Here is a 12,270-nt window from a genome sequence, read left to right as displayed (position 1 = left end):
AAGTGTTTGCTACTTGGAATGCATTGCGGTAACCGGAAGTGTATTTGTGGCTGCCACAATAAGAGCGAGATCATCTGGAATGAACGTTCATAAAAGAAAACCATTGTACCACGCATACAAAATTGGAATATAGTGAAAGAAAAAAAAATACCCATGAGTTTTAATAACGCGAAACAATCATTTTTTTAGCCTTTTCTTTTCCCCGAAAAGGATCATATACATGCATTGCCCGTATAATACACTAGAGAGCAGTAATAAAACCAGCGGGCTTTAGAGAAGTTAAGATAGGGAAAAGTTGAAGATGTTACTGACACAACAATGTGTCACAACAGTTACTGGATAGAAAGAATGTGAAATTACGCTCTACTTTAGAATACATGTTTTTCTGAACTGTGTTACAAGTTCTGTGTATCAAATTTGAAACAGCAAGTGTAGCTATAAGGTCATGTAACTCTAAATCAGCCAGTTGTTATTTTATTGAATTTAAATATATATATATATATACATACATACACACACACTCACACCTACAGGCAATTTAGAGTTTTCAATTCATGTTTTTGGGATGTGGGAGAAACCCCACGCAGGCACGGCGAGAACATGCAAACTCCACACAGGCAAAATAATGATGGTTTTAATCCACGTTTTTAGAGCAACTATGCAAGGATCCTGTTGATGCATTTATTCAAAATTAAGAAAAATTTAATCAATATTAAGAAAAATATAATCAAAAGTCATTGGTTATGTATTACTTTGAGAAAGTAATTGAAATAGGTGCGCTACTATTACATTTTCAACAGGGTAACTTGTAATTGTAACCAACTACTTTTCCAAAGTGATCTTCCCAAAATTGACCGTACCATTCCACCACCTGTACCGTTGGTGGAGTTCTAAAAGCTGCATGATAGCACTTATACTATTATGTTCTTTATGTTTGGAAATACTAAAACGTTAACGGTGTTTGTGGATTATAGTTTAGTTGGAATTTTTAATATTGTGACCAAATGTATCAGATATGGTACAAATCTAAAGTCATATCTGAAAGTTGATTTCCAGGAGAGAGAAAAAAAAAAAGGACCAATAAAGGCTCCAGTTTCAAAGAATTCAAATGTTCTGTCAATGATTTAATGGTTCAGGCTTTATAAGGGTTAGGCGACCAGAACTAACAAGGTCTAAAAACTGCCTCACAGTTCTGGAGTTCTCGGTTTCGAATCTCAGCTACTCTCCATGGGTGCTCTTGGCTTCTACCACATTCCAAAAACATACGTTCAGTTTCATCGGAGACTATATTGTCTGGGAATTTTAAGTGAGACTGGTTGTCTCTACTATTTGCTTGGTGATTGGCTAGCTGGCAACCAGTCCAGGGTGTAAGCCCAGTCTGCTGGGAAAGGCTCCAACTCATCCATCCATTCACCCTGAGGACAAGCAGTATAGAAAATGGTAATACTGGATAACCGGCAGCCAAAGGCATAAGCCTGGAATAATGTTCATACTAGCAGAGCTGCACAAATGCAGCAGTGTGTAACACTAGTTTACAATCAATAATTATCTTATATATCTTTAAAACAGCAATAAAGCATAGTTCGGGAAATACAACATCCCAATTCCAGTGGAGTTGGGATGTTGTGTTTAACATAAATAAAAACAGAATACAATGATTCGCAAATCATGTTTCACCTATATTGCATTGTATACACTACAAAGACAAGATATTTTATGTTCAAACTGATAAACTTTATTGTTTTTAGGAAATAAGCATGAACTTAGAATTTGATGGCTGCAACACGTTCCAACAAAGCTGGGCTAGGGTCATGTTCGCCACTGTGTTACATCACCTTTTCTTTGAACAACATTCAATAAACGTTCGGGAACTGAGGGCACTCATTGTTGAAACTTTGTAGGTGGAATTGTTTCCCATTCTTGCTTGATGTACAGCTTCAGCTGTTCAACAATCCGGGGTCTCCGTTGTCGTATTTTACGCTTCGTAATGTGCCACACATTTTCAAAGGGAGACAGGTCTGGACTGCAGGCAGGCCAGTCTAGTACCCCCACTTTTACTACGAAGCCACGCTGTTGTAACACGTGCAGAATGTGGTTTGGCATTGTCTTGCAGGGGTGTCCATGATAAAAAGATGTTGCTTGGATGGCAGCATATGTTTCTCCAAAACCTGTATTGTACCTTTCAGCATGAATGGTGCCTTCACAGATGTGTAAGTTACCCATGCCATTGGCACTAACACAGCCCCATACCATCACAGATGCTGGCTTTTGAACTTTGCGTCCATAACGGTCCGGATGGTTCTTGTCCTCTTTGGCCCGGAGGACACGACGTCCACAATTCCCAAAAACAATTTCAAATGTGGACTCGTCAGACCACAGAACACTTTTCCACTTTGCATCAGTCCATCTTAGATGAGCTCGGGCTCAGAGAAGCCGGCGCCGTTTCTGGGTGTTGTTGATAAATGGCTTTTGCTTTGCATAGTAGAGTTTCAAGTTGCATTTACGGATGTAGCGCCATTCAGGGAAGCTCCTTTTCTACCCAACCACGGCACCCACCTGTTCCCAATTAGCCTGTTCACCTGCGGGATGTTCCAAACAGGTGTTTGAGGAGCATTCCTCAACTTTCGCATTCTTTTTTGCCACCTGTCCCAGATTTTTCGGAACGTGTTGCAGCCGTAAAAGTTCATGATTATTTGCTAAAAACAATAGTTTATCAGTTTGAACATGAAATATCTTGTCTTTGTAGTGTATTCAATTAAATGTGTTGAACATGATTTGCAAATCGTTGTATACTGTTTTTATTTATTTATGTTTAACACAACGTCCCAACTTCATCGGAATTGGGGTTGCAACTTTATTAATCAATGAATGTCTTTATAACAGAAATAAAGCATGGTTCAGGAAATACTTTATTGACCAATAAATGTTTGTACATACTTCAAGATGACAGAAAGAAGAGTTGTGCTTTTCTAAATCACAACTACACAGATAAAATAAATAAGATGTGTGAGTGTCCCTCAATTGAAAGCATTGTAGTTTAAGGATCAAAAAGCTTGCAACATAGTTGTTGAGACAAGCGTGCCAATATGCAATGGGTGACATGGTTTACAATAAAGCAAAAGCGATTGAAAAAGAGAGAAGGATTTGCAACTCTCTTCTCAGCATTTAAGATTAAATGGATCACATACTTTATAAATGTCCTGCACTGTAATTTTAAGAAGTGTATACACCAATCGTGTTTCCAATTTCCTCTCTCTATATTTTATATACATGTTTTTCTCCAGTGACTAATTTGCAATTTGTGACTCATTTGGTTATTCTTCCCAAACTCGAAGTGATGAATAGGTACAAAATCTGAACATCTATGGTTCACAATGCCAATTTGAGTTGAGCAAATTGAACATTGGAGCCCAATGAATGAAATGGGAAAATGTGCTTAAGAAGATGGAGAAATATAAGCAAGCCAATAATGTTCATGATCACAATATGTAGTCTATGGTGATCATAGGTTTTAAAACTCCCATAAATGAAGCCAATACCTATGAAAGCAAATTGGTTAAAACACACATTAGGTAGAGACTGCATTATCAATACAAACACACTTAGAAAAATAGATTATGATTTGAAAGTTGCAGTTAAAACACGCATTTGAATACACATACGAAGGATTATACTATAGCACCCCCTGCTGTCAGGTCCGACAGATTACTGTAAACACGTTATTGCAAAATGGGCCAACGTCGCTTATCGTCAAGATTTGAGCGTATGTTCCATTTGACCGCAATGGTATTTTTTGTGCTGGTACGGTTTCAGCAGGGTCCAGATTCTTATTACATATGGTGCGCATTCAGTGTCATACACAACATATGAAAGAAGCTTCCGTGGCGATTATTAAACCGTATCCATCAAAACCTCTCCCCAAGAAACTATCTCAGAGATCCCAAGGAGAGGAGAAGATAATTGGTCTTGAGGTGTGCAACATCAACAAGGAAACAATACAATGGAAGTCCATATGCAGCACGCTTCCATCTCTCCCAGAGTGAGTGTTTCAGACGGCAGTCTTCCTATGCTAAAACCACTTCCACTTCTACAGGGTCAATTATATTGTCCTCACCTTGCAGGCTCTTTTTGACAGGCTGAGGTTCCTCATGTGGGGTGGAGTCTGTAGCCACTGGTGGCTGTGGTGACGAATCACATTTTGCTGCACAAACCTCAGCAGTTTGTTCGCCGTCACCTTCCTTTACTGCTAAATCGATTTCCTCAATAGCATCCTTAATATCTGCTTCATCCTTATCAGCTTCCGGTTTCTTGTTTCCTCCTAGCTGCTGAAGGATTGACCGTGGCGATCTATTTTCTTGTGGAGATTTTACGGGGACATCCTCCACAAAAGTGGTGACGTGGCTCACCTCCTCCAGTGTCATGGTGCTCAATGTTGGCACTGTCCCGTTGGTCACGTCGCTCTTACTCTCTTCTGGTAGTACCACTTCCATCACTGGATTGATCAAATCTCGGATTGCCTCCACACTATCTGGAGATCTGGGCTCCTCGCATAGATCGGCCTCAGCCTGCTCCTCGCCGTCATCGGACGCCACGGCATCCTCTTCAGGGATGAGTTCCACCCCTGGAACTTCCAAACAGGACTCATAGGGCAGCGGAACTTCATCGAGCTGGATCATGGACACGACTTGCTTGCGTCTATTTCCGGATCCTCCGTCACCATCGCCACTACCACTGGGAGAACCCTCTGGTTCACTGTTGCTAAATTTGGTGCCCCAGTTTACTGGAGGATTTTCACCAAGCAAGTGGAGGTTGGGGTCACTGTTGGTCATAACAATGCTGTCTCTGTAGAGATTGTGCCTCCTCTGGACAGCAGCCTCCTTCACAGCTAGACACAGGAAACAAACAAATAAACAACATTCATGACATGTCTCGAAGGCTGCATTTACAATTCAGAAAAACAGAAAAAGAGCACATAAACCTGGATATCCATGGATGGGAATCGGGCCTCTTTCAAGTGGGGAGAAAAATCTGATATGTATCGCATAACTGTCAATGTCAACTACCCATATTAGTGAGATACAAACAAAACACCCTATGTAAATCTAAACTACGGCAAAAACATTGATCATAAAATATGGTAAATTAAATGTGTGATGTATCCATCATTCAATTCTAAAAATAATAGCGGACTGCGGCCAGCAACGTACTGGCGTAATATTTAACGTTTAACATACTGTAAATAAGTGCGGACACTTGTGTAGTTGTTCACATGCTATTTGAGTTCTGTTGTTTCATGTTTTCAGTGACCGTAACAGTCATATTTTGTAAATGTGTCACATGTGAAATGTATATAAAATAAATAACGCATCGGAACTGGGCACCCCTCCTTGAGCCGTCACCTTGTCGTGGTGGAGGGGTTTGTGTGTCCCAGTGATCCTAGGAGCTAAGTTGTCTGGGGCTTTATGCCCCTGGCAGGGTCACCCATGGCAAAGAGGTCCTAGGTGAGGGACCAGACAAAGCACGGCTCAAAGACCCCTAATGATGACGACAAACAATGGACTTCGTTTTCCCTTGCCCGGACGCGGGCCACCGGGGCCCCCCCACTGGAGCCAGGCCTGGTGGTGGGGCTCGAAGGCGAGCGCCTGGTGGCCGGGCCTGCACCCATGGGGCCCGGCCGGGCACAGCCCGAAAGGGTAACGTGGGTCCCCCTTCCCATGGGCTCACCACCTGTGGGAGGGGCCATAGGGGTCGGGTGCAGTGTGAGCTGGGCGGGGACCTTGGCGATCCGATCCCCGGCTACAGAAGCTGACTCTAGGGACGTGGACTGTCACCTCTCTGGCAGGGAAGGAGCCCGAGCTGGTGTCTGAGGTCGAGAAGTTCCGACTCGATATAGTCGGACTCGCCTCCACACACACCTTGGGCTCTGGTACCAGTCCTCTCGAGAGGGGTTGGACTCTCTTCCACTCTGGAGTTGCCCATGGTGAGAGGCGCCGAGCAGGTGTGGGTATACTTATTGCCCCCCGGCTCGGCGCCTGTACGTTGGGGTTCACCCCGGTGGACGAGAGGGTAGCCTCCCTCCGCCTTCGGGTGGGGGGACGGGTCCTGACTGTTGTTTGTGCCTATGCACCAAACAGCAGTTCAGAGTACCCAGCCTTTTTGGAGTCCTTGGAGGGGGTGCTGGAGAGCGCTCCCGCTGGGGACTCCATTGTTCTGTTGAGGGACTTCAATGCTCACGCGGGCAATGACAGTGAGACCTGGAAGGGCGCCATTGGGAGGAACGGCCCCCCCGATCAGAACCCGAGCGGTGTTCTGTTATTGGACTTCTGTGCTCGTCACGGATTGTCCATAACCAACACCATGTTCAAGCAAAAGGGTGTCCACACGTGCACTTGGCACCAGGACACCCTAGGTCGCAGTTCGATGATCGACTTTGTGGTCGTGTGATCGGACTTGCGGCCGCATGTCTTGGACACTCGGGTGAAGAGAGGGGCGGAGCTGTCAACTGATCACCACCTGGTGGTGAGTTGGCTCCGATGATGGGGGAAGATGCCGGTCCGACGTGGCAGGCGCAAACGTATTGTGAGGGTCTGCTGGGAACGTCTGGCAGAATCCCCTGTCAGAAGGAGTTTCAACTCCCACCTCAGACAGAACTTTGCTCATGTTCCGGAGGAGGCGGGAGACATCGAGTCCGAGTGGACCATGTTCCGCGCCTCCATTGCTGAGGTGGCCGACCAGAGCTGCGGCCGTAAGGTGGTCGGTGCCTGTCGTGGCGGCAATCCCCGATGCCGTCAAGCTGAAGAAGGAGTCCTATCGGGCCTTTTTGGCCTGTGGGACTCCTGAGGCAGCTGATGGGTACCGGCTGGCCAAGCGGAATGCAGCTCTGGTGGTCGCTGAAGCAAAAACTCGGGCATGGGAGGAGTTCGGTGAGGCCATGGAGAAAGACTTCCGGACGGCTTCGAGGAAATTCTGGTCCACCATCCGACGTCTCAGGAGAGGAAAGCAGTGCACCACCAACACTGTGTATAGTGGGGATGGGGCGCTGCTGACCTCGACTCGGGACGTTGTGAGTCGGTGGGGAGAATACTTCGAAGACCTCCTCAATTCCACCGACACGCCTTCCCATGGGGAAGCAGAGTCTGGGTTCTCTGAGGCGGGCTCTCCTATCTCTGGGGTTGAGGTCACAGAGGTGGTTAAAAAGCTCCTCGGTGGCAAGGCCCCGGGGGTGGATGAGATTCGCCCGGAGTTCCTAAAGGCTCTGGATGTTGTGGGGCTGTCCTGGTTGACACGCCTCTGCAACATCGCGTGGACATCGGGGACAGTGCCTCTGGATTGGCAGACTGGGGTGGTGGTCCCCCTTTTTAAGAAGGGGGACCGGAGGGTGTGTTCCAACTACAGGGGGATCACACTGCTCAGCCTCCCTGGTAAGGTCTATTCAGGGGTACTGGAGAGGAGGGTCCGTCGGGAAGTCGAATCTCAGATTCAGGAGGAGCAGTGTGGTTTTCGTCCTGGCCGTGGAACAGTGGACCAGCTCTACACCCTCGGCAGGGTCCTCGAGGGTGCATGGGAGTTCGCCCAACCAGTCTACATGTGTTTTGTGGACTTGGAGAAGGCGTTCGACCGTGTCCCTCGGGGAGTCCTGTGGAGAGTGCTTCGGGAGTATGGGGTACCGAACCCCCTGATACGGGCTGTTCGGTCCCTGTACGACCGGAGTCAGAGTTTGGTCCGCATATCCGGCAGTAAGTCGGACTCGTTCCCGGTGAGGGTTGCCCTTTGTCGCCGATTCTGTTCAGAACTTTTATGGACAGAATTTCTAGGCGCAGCTGAGGGGTGGAGGGGGTCCGGTTTGGTGGCCTCAGTATTGCATCTCTGCTTTTTGCAGATGATGTGGTTCTGTTGGCCTCATCAAGCCGTGACCTCCAACTCTCATTGGAGCAGTTCGCAGCCGAGTGTGAAGCGGCTGGGATGAGAATCAGCACCTCCAAATCTGAGACCATGGTCCTCAGTCGGAAAAGGGTGGCATGCCATCTCCAGGTCGGGGATGAGATCCTGCCCCAAGTGGAGGAATTCAAGTATCTTGGGGTCTTGTTCACGAGTGAGGGAAGAATGGAACGGGAGATCGACAGGCGGATCGGTGCAGCGTCTGCAGTGATGCGGACTTTGTATCGGCCCGTTGTGGTAAAGAAAGAGCTAAGCCGAAAGGCGAAGCTCTCAATTTACCGGTCGATCTACGTTCCTCACCTATGGTCATGAGCTGTGGGTCGTGACCGAAAGAACAAGATCCCGGATACAAGCGGCCAAAATGAGTTTCCTCCGCAGGGTGTCCGGGCTCTCCCTTAGAGATAGGGTGAGAAGCTCGGTCATCCAGGAGGATCTCAGAGTAGAGCCGCTGCTCCTCCGCATTGAGAGGAGCCAGATGAGGTGGCTGGGGCATCTGATTCAGATGCCTCCCCGGTGAGGTGTTCCGGGCACGTCCCACCGGGAGGAGACCCCGGGGACGACCCAGGACACGCTGGAGAGACTACATCCTTCGGCTGGCCTGGGAACGCCTCAGGATCCCCCCGGAAGAGCTGGATGAAGTGGCTGGGGAGAGGGAAGTCTGGGCGTCCCTGCTGAAGCTACTGCCCCCGCGACGCGACCCGGATAAGCGGTAGAGAATGGATGGATGGATGGATGGATGGACGGAACTGGGCACTTGAACATGCAGTGTAAATCCAGAAAGTCATCTGATGATTTTCCTAACCACCACTAAAAATTCAATTTTCTCCGTCATCATCTTTCTTAATTGTTACCCATCATTATGTCCTTGATGACAGACTGCAGCACCACTTCCTCAAACATATTTTCCACAAGAAGGAACTGGGAAAAATCCTCGAAGATGAGTTCTTTAAAACGTGGCAACTCCTAGGAAGGAAGTGGACACAGATTCATCTATTTAGTAGCAGCAACTTTCAAAAAATGTTCATGTGAATCTGATGATGTTTTAATCTTATTGTCTATCGGCCTGCATCCAAGTTTTTTTGCTTAACTCAGCCAAACTGATTGGTTGATCAACCTGCTCTGCACAGTCGAGGTCCAGGAATGTGCACCACAATAAAATCCTCATTAGAAAGGTAAACTTGAATCGACTACTGTTGCAGTGCTATCTTCAATGAACTGGCTTCCTGTAAAATGTTGTATTTCATTAAAAAACACTTTTCCTCACCTATAAAGCACTAAATGGTGAAGCACCGATTGTAGTGCCTTATCAATTTACTAGAGGAGTGGTCCCCATGGACCGATTCACGCCAGCACATGTTGGTCGCACATCTCTTTCCGTCTTTCTTTCTTTTCATTCTCTTTCCTCATAGTAGATGCCCATTTGACTATTAGATCTGATATAGATATTTTCGTCGTAGCAATACCATTAACAGTTGTCGTGAATTCACGATTCATCATTACAGTTGTGAAATACAATTGGCTCGACTTGACCGATTTAACAGTGAAGAAGTCACAATACTCTTGATAATAGAATTTAGTAAAAACAAGCAAAATGTTAAGACTACCTATTGCAAAAATACATTGTATTAGGGTGCTACTTACGGGTGAGCAAGATGGTGCGAGCTGCTGCAGCATGTAGGGGATTATGATCTGCAGCAGAGCCTCTCTGAAGAACTTCTTGCGTACTGTGCTACTGTCGTAATCATACTTCTGGAGGGACAGACCGGGAACACAGAGAGCCATTACTGACTGCTCTGACAACCTTTTATTTCAAAAGCAAATCAATATTACTGTGCATCTTTCAAAAAATGATCTGTTAACTGTACAATGTCTGGATTGAACTTTCCGGGTTACCTTGAGAACCCTGTCCTGGCAACCTTGGATGGTTTTGCACATGTCATTTTCTCCCTGCGCAGCCAAAGACTGCTGCAGCAGCTGTTCAAAGGTGTGTACTGCATTATCCATTTCCTATCAAGACAAAAATAAAATCAATCAATCAATAAAGTAGACTTTACACCGATTTTATCGGGCTCATCGGTATCGGCCGATATTTAGCATTTTATGCTGATCGCTTTTAATGTCATAATTCGCCGATCCGATCAATGACGTCATTGATCGACTCCGCAAAAGACATTTACTCCGCGTCACCGCGTGCACAGCATATTTGAATCCAAAAGCTAGTTTATTTTTAGCCTTGTGGCGTGTCTTTTGATGTAGTATTGGAAATATTTGACAGCCAATAAAGTTATTTAAAAAAAAAAAAAAAAAACATGTCGGTGGTGTGGAACAGACAACACGTAATGCCCGGATCAAACGTGAAGACAAATTTACTCTTTCACGATTGCACTGTCAGACTACTGCAATAGAATCTTGTATCCCGATACCACCGCATCCCGTTTTTTACGATCATCGGGCTTTCATCTTGTCAACTCAAATGTGATCGGACACACTCGTTACCGTGGAGACGACGACAACAGTGGAGCGAGCCGACTATATTATAAGGACAAAATGGGGGAAAACGTGTTTGTGGCTCAGGTCAGGAGAGGACGTTCGTTTAAGGGTTGCTTGAGGTACGTTCACGTACTTTTAATACGATACGGCTCACAAGCGGGCAACAAAACGTTATGTAGCCTAGCAAGCTAGTGGTAGCACGAACGGTTGGACGTAAACATGGCGCTGTTCTGTCAAATCATGCTCTAAAGTTTCGGTGTAGATGAAGTCATTTCATTACAGTAAGTTAGCACCCCTTATTTCTGTCATGTTGTAATGTTAGTTTGACTTGACTGATTCGAATCCACGATCTGACTAGAGCAGTGATTTCCAACCTTGAGCCAAGGAACATATTTTACAATGGAAAAATCTCACGGCACACCAACAAACAAAAATGTCACAAAAAGTGGATGCATTAATTAGTGCATTGACTTCCTGCCATCTAATAGAAGTCTGTCACTATGCCTCACTGGCATAAATAGAGCAACAAAGATACATTATTTATTGTAAATATAATTTTTGAGCAATGAAGTACACAAGTATATACAGTAAATGAACAGGTCATTTAAATAGACACATTCGTCCATCTTGTGATCTTGGATTTTAAACTCGCTGATCGGCCCCAAAAATCCTGATCGTGTAAAGCCTAAACTAAAGCACAGGTAGTCGTAGTCTTAAAGTGGGTTAAAATGTCATGCTGAACCATGACATCACGAACAGGCAACTGCGAAATAGTTTGTTTTCGCCAACAGCAGGTTTGCTCTCAGCCACACTGACGCTGCATGGACTCTAATGACAATGTGAACATTCCATACAGAAAGGCAATTCTCACCTCCCTCATGAGGATCTGAGCCCTGCTTACAAACACAGAGAGGCTGGAGACGTCGAACCTTTGCTGTAGTCCCTCCAGGTTTAGCTCCTCCACGTTTTCATAGCAACTCTTCATTTTGACAGGGTGGAAGGCGAGCATGGAGAGCTTCTCCATATGCTGAGGGGAAATATAGACACAGCATGACAAGGTGCAAGGTGGTACAACATGTGTCAAAAATGTGTAAAATATGACTTACCTCTCCCAGTTTTTCTTTGCCTCCTCCATTTAACAGGTTCTTGCTGATGTCCACCACCTCCCTGAAGAAAACGTCCCTGACCTCAGCGAAACCTCGGCTGGTGGGCTCCATCAGGGCCTCTAAGATGGAGCTGATGTAAGGTTGGACACTCGTCTTCAGGAGAGATTCAGCTTTGGGTAACACCAGGGCTGCACATAGTGGTGTCAAGTAGAGGAAAACATGTAAACATCATTTGATAAGATACAGAGCCTTTCCAAAATATTAGAATATCATGGAAAAGTTCATTTATTTCCGTAAATCCATTAAAAATGTTGAACTTTCATAGATTATTGATTCAGGGCCCAACATTTAAACAATTAGTAGGTATTCATTTGTTTATGTTTACATAATTTGGGCTTCCAGCTCATAAAACCTGTGAAATCAGAAATTCAAAAAAATGATCATCTTCTTTTCCTTTGGGCTTGTCCCTTGAGGGGTCGCCACAGCGCGTCATCCTTTTCCATGTCAGCCTATCTTCTGCATCCTCCTCTCCAACACCAACTGCCATCATGTCTTCTTCCCTCACGACATCCATCAACCTTCTCTTTGCTCTTCCTCTCGCTCTCTTGCCTGGCAGCTCCATCCTCATCATCCTTCTACCAATATACTCACTATTTCTCCTCTGGACGTGTCCAAACCATCCAAGTCTGCTCTCTCTAACTTTGTCTCAAAAACATCGAACCTTGGCTCTCCCTCT

At 45.6% G+C, this 12,270-nt stretch overlaps 1 protein-coding gene across 1 annotated transcript in view; it reads right to left on the bottom strand.

The window, feature by feature from the left end:
* Positions 1-2,891: 2,891 nt before the first annotated feature.
* Positions 2,892-12,270, bottom strand: part of niban2a (niban apoptosis regulator 2a) — a 56,667-nt gene continuing 47,288 nt past the window's right edge. The window contains exons 9-14 of the mRNA XM_061747762.1: positions 11,535-11,722; positions 11,300-11,455; positions 9,832-9,945; positions 9,580-9,687; positions 8,790-8,901; positions 2,892-4,885 (exon numbers count right to left, since the gene is read on the bottom strand). Coding sequence (XP_061603746.1) covers positions 4,065-4,885; positions 8,790-8,901; positions 9,580-9,687; positions 9,832-9,945; positions 11,300-11,455; positions 11,535-11,722 — 1,499 coding nt within the window. The 3' untranslated portion in view covers positions 2,892-4,064. The remainder of the gene's footprint in view (positions 4,886-8,789; positions 8,902-9,579; positions 9,688-9,831; positions 9,946-11,299; positions 11,456-11,534; positions 11,723-12,270) is intronic.

This window comes from Phyllopteryx taeniolatus, chromosome 15 (assembly GCF_024500385.1).
Source record: "Phyllopteryx taeniolatus isolate TA_2022b chromosome 15, UOR_Ptae_1.2, whole genome shotgun sequence".
In the NCBI taxonomy this organism is placed as follows: Eukaryota; Metazoa; Chordata; class Actinopteri; order Syngnathiformes; family Syngnathidae; genus Phyllopteryx; species Phyllopteryx taeniolatus.
This window is presented reverse-complemented; position numbering and strand designations above follow the sequence as displayed.